The sequence below is a fragment of the Cenococcum geophilum genome (assembly GCF_001692895.1).
Source record: "Cenococcum geophilum 1.58 unplaced genomic scaffold K441scaffold_36, whole genome shotgun sequence".
Lineage (NCBI taxonomy): Eukaryota > Fungi > Ascomycota > Dothideomycetes > Gloniales > Gloniaceae > Cenococcum > Cenococcum geophilum.
Window position 1 is genome coordinate 281,107 of NW_027137594.1, and position 4,900 is coordinate 286,006.

General features: G+C 34.1%; 1 protein-coding gene across 1 annotated transcript; it reads left to right on the top strand.

Annotated features, from left to right (window-relative positions):
* Window positions 1–3,092: 3,092 nt before the first annotated feature.
* K441DRAFT_573014 (uncharacterized protein) lies at window positions 3,093–3,314 on the top strand (the record flags this gene model as incomplete). Its single annotated transcript, XM_067644041.1, has 1 exon — window positions 3,093–3,314. A coding segment is annotated over one exon (222 nt), but the record flags the coding sequence as incomplete, so codon positions are not given.
* Window positions 3,315–4,900: the final 1,586 nt, after the last annotated feature.

The following is a 4,900-nucleotide window of genomic DNA, read 5'->3' on the forward strand; positions in this document are numbered from 1 at the left end:
CTTTAGTTCTATATATTTCTGTATTTTAGACTCTATTAATATTGCATATAAACTTAGCCGTCTACTTTTAACCACTAACTGCCGTAATAAAATGGAAATAGGTAAGCAAAAGGATACTCTGCCCTATAGTTATTAGAGTTAACAGTTTACCTATAAAGGGGCAGCTACTAATTTGGAAAATTTATATATATAACTATAAAAAGTATATAAAAAGTTACTCTTAAGCGGAGTACTTAAGGCGACACTAACAATCCTATAGGGCTCTACTATATTTAACCGTAGTATATATTCCTAACTCTTATAGACGCTAAAAAGCTAACCCACTATTACAATAAATGCCCTAGGGTTTTCTTTTAAGGTGACCTCCTTAAAAGATATAAGGAGCGTTATAGGGCAAGGGCTATTACTAGCTATACTTAAGACTTGCAAATCTAAGTGCTAAGCTTAAAGTGGAGAATAAGATTACTACTAAGTAAAAATCCGTGCCTTTAATGCTCCTTTAAGAAACTTAGGTGTAATAGTAATAGCAATAAACTTTACCTAAGATACTTGCTAGCGGGTTTATAATATATTTGTAAGGGGAGGCGTAACTAGGCGAATCTCCTAGAAGTATTAAAAGAGGCTAAAAAACTGGTAGAAGAGATAAATAGGAGAATAACAGAAAATAAAGAGGATAAATTAATACTAGAAGTTCGGCTCTACTTTCTATTTTTAGATTTGTTACAGAGTAAGTATAAGCGACGATAATATATAGCAAGGTAGATATTATTAAGCTATATACATAAACTATATAAGGAGGTTAAAACGTTGCGTAAAAAAAGAAGGTAGGAAAACGGGAAGAAAGGGCATATATTGTTAACTTAGTTACTTAGTTAATACGTATATAGGGTAAAATAGGGTTTAGGTTATAGTCCTAGTAAAACTTAATAGAATTTAGTAGAACTTGGCAGAATATAGTAAAATGCCGTAGATTGCTGTTAGATTGCTATTAGATTCCTATTAGATTGCTATTTTACAGTTAGTCTCTAATTGCTAAGTTAATGGAAATAGGTAGATGTGTATAAGGTGTTACAGGGGTGTCCCGTAATAAGATTTATCTATTATCCTATTTTCCTTAAACTCCTTAGCCTTATTTAAATAACTACATTACCCGGAACTAAAATTTCTCTTTAAAAGCATCTCCTGGTACTGGATTTGCTTATATTTAGGGTTTTCTAGAATATCGCCGTACGGGTGCGGCCACGTAAGGGATAAGTATTATAGCAATACAGAGCATAGCTAGGCTCCTTTAGGTTTTATACTTCCACTATAGATTTATAATAATACTGTATTATATACCTCTTCGGTTACTTCTTAGTATTATTCTTTAGTGCTTTTAGCTGATTTTAGTACGTATAAACCCTCTATAATATGCGTAAAATGTTAAATAAATATCTAATATACTAGGAGAGTTCCCTCCACTAATAATAAAGGATGGTGAATTATTTCCTAAAAGATATTTTGTTAATACTAATAATATTAGAGTTATATAATTTTAAGGTATTTTAAATATACTAAAGCATTATATAATTACTCTTTACACTAGATCCTATTAATTTAGGAAATGTATTTTATCTACTAGGCTTTATATAGTAGTGTATTTATAAAGTTGTTTTTATTAGTCTACTTAATTAGTTAGCGAATTATTAGTAAGGAATATAGTATCTTTAAGACTTATTGTCGGGAATGAGGCAAGCGGTCGTCACGTGTCGTCACGTGTCGCCGCGGCACTAGCGTGGTGAGGAACCTTAGGTTCCTTACCCACCCCCTAATTCTAAACAATAAGCTTTATTAACCAATATTACTATAACCCTACTCGAGTAGTCGTTATTGGTGAGTCACCCTGTGTGACCAACACTGATTAGTGGTTGAATATATAGTTAACTACAGAGCAGCTAGGTTATTGATAGAAGAGATAGTCTCGTGTAGGGGTGCTATATGCGCTTATATGGAATGGATCCCGGCGATACTGTACTACCTTAGACTTGCGGAAAACTAGTAATAGAAGTGTTACTGAGTACTAGGAGATACTAAGTTGCGTCTATTATATAGAACAATCACGTTTACGAAGATTTGGTTAAGTACTTTAGGTTAGAAGTGTTACTAAACCTAAGGTCCTAAGTCAACGTCTAAAACGCGTCGAATAATATCTTAAATTGCCTACCTTTGGACAGCAAACCTACGAGATCCTATAAAACCGAAAATCCTACCTACCTTTGATGTACGACACCTCGTCGATTCTACCTACTATGGCGTTAACCTATCCGAAGAAGTACGAGAAAGATATTAACCCGGAGATATGGGATAGAGCTATAACTAACTTTGTAACTGCTAAGTAATAGGACCTAAATAGATTCTTAGTATACCGTATAGAACACTATAAAGATAGCGAATATAATGATACCGCGCTATGGTATTGTATAAAGGAGGACTTTATTAGATGGATAAAGGAAACATAGGTTCCTATAAATAAAGATATTATATAGGACTTCTGTAACTTCCTTTAGGAGTATAGAGTATTTATCCCTATAGATGGGGGTAGTATTAGGGACAATATTTAGGAACACGTTATTAATGTAAAGGAAGAGTATAAATGGACTCTATAAGAGATTAAGTACTAACTATGCACTATAAAGAAGCTTAAATTACAATAGAACCTAAGTAATATACTACTAGAGACGCGTTCTAACTCTATTGCTCTAGGCACGAGTTCTAATATTCCATATCTATCGCCTCTACCTCTGTCTTTAACTCCCCTGTATTAACTAGCTTAACCTATAGCCTTAATTAATAACCCCTAATAAGCGTAAGATCCCCTTATTTTGCGGTCTAACAACCTTTAAACTCCGCCAACTAGATCTATGTCACTATTATAGCCTATAATATAATATAGCCAAACACTAATTGGAGGCACCTTAAAAATGCTTATAGAGCTTATAAAGCTCTATTTAGAATAGGAGAAGAAGTTTAGCGGAGAACTGTATAATATCCTTAATTTAAAGTTACGTATCTTCTATAACTGTTGCTAGAAGGTTGGACTAGAACCCAATTAATACTATATTGCTTATTTAGTTATGCTTAAGGGCCGAGCTAGTACCTTCTATTATGATTGTTTAGTAGGAAAAGGATATAATTTTAACCGAATAATATATAAAATAAGATGCTACTTTAAAATAGAGGAGAATAAGCAGCAGTATATGTTGGAGTGGAGAGAGACTACTTTTCTAAGAATTATTGCTATAAACCTAGGTGCCTCTCAACTTGATTGTCTTTAAAAGCTCTTTAATTAACTCTAGACAATTTAGTGTGGTTTATCCAAATTATATTAAAAGGACTTTAGCCTACGCGATTAAGTTATTAGCGTATGCTAAGGTATTAAAGAATGTAACCTTGCTTTCTTTAACCCTATAAGTACTTATAAAGGAGTGTATGCTTAATTAAGATCCTCTATTGGCACCGCCCTATGCTCTTAAGAAGTATAGCAATTTAACGCCTAACTTTAACCTACTTTGATCAACCTGGCCGACTAATATAATTATAACTGGACTAATTAAATATATGGTGGTCGTAGTAGGGGATACAGTAGAGGGTATAATTAACGTCGACTATAAAGCAATTGTGGAGGTCCTTATAGAGGTTTATTTTGTAACGATTAATAGAAGAAATGCTACGTTTGTGAGAAGCTAAATTGCTAGTTAACTAGACACCCCCTTAATAGACGAAAGGAGGTATATAATAAGTTTCGCTAGAGCGCACGAAACGTTAGAAACTAAGAAGTCACTATAGCCTACTTCTAAAGCTTCCTGGTTTAATATAAAGGCGAAGAAGATCTTAAGGGTGAGATTGACGAGGCTAAACAGCTCCTTATGGATATGGAAATTGAGGACTACTCTCCTAACTAATACTTTACCGAGTATGGTGAGGTAAATGGCGCATAAACCGTTGCTGTCCTTAATGACTAATTTACGCTCCATTCTGTTATAAGGTTAGATATCTTTAATGAGCTAAAGGAAAGTTCCGCGTTCTCCTTTGACGATAGATACTCGGCGAACATCTTTTATGGTATTATGCCAGATACTAAAGCCGCAGGAGTATCTATAGTAGGAGAACCTTAAGTCCGAGCTCTTTAGCAGCTTAATAGTTCTGTCTAGATTAACTAATTAATGGCAGGCTAATATACAATTTGCTTTAGCAAGGGTACTGTAATCTCTTTTAGCACAATTAAGGTCTAAACCCCGTTAGGATATATTACTTTCTACGTTATTCCCACAAATACTTTGTTCCTATTCTGCATCTAAGATATAGATAAATTAGGTGTTAAGCTTGATAACCTTGAGAATATGCTTGTTTAGGGAGATAATTGGGTGCCCGTTGTACGCAAGTGGGGTTACCCTTGGTTGCTCCTTTAATAGCTAGAAAGGAGCGTTGCTTAGAGTCACTTGACTAAGTTAGAGCTATATTAACTACATCGTCGTTTTAGCTACCTATCCGTTCACTGACTGCTTAGGGTTCTTTAACGAGCAGGTCATGAAGTTGAGGTTAAGGCGATTGAATATTTTATAAAGTACTGCTATTACTACTAAATGAACTATCTTAATTGGGGACTACTCTATATACCTATTAATCTTCCTACCGCTAAGCTATTTATATTTGTTAATGGATCGTTTGCAAACAATAAAGATTTTAGCTCCTAGCTAGAATATGAGATTATTATAGCGAACGAATCTACTGGAGAGAATGACTTCACGATCTATGGTAATCTTATTTATTAGAGCTTAACTAAGAGTAAACGCGTTACTTAAAGCGTTCTAGCGTTAGAGATATATGGAATAGTTGGTGGAGTTAATATGGCAATTGCAAT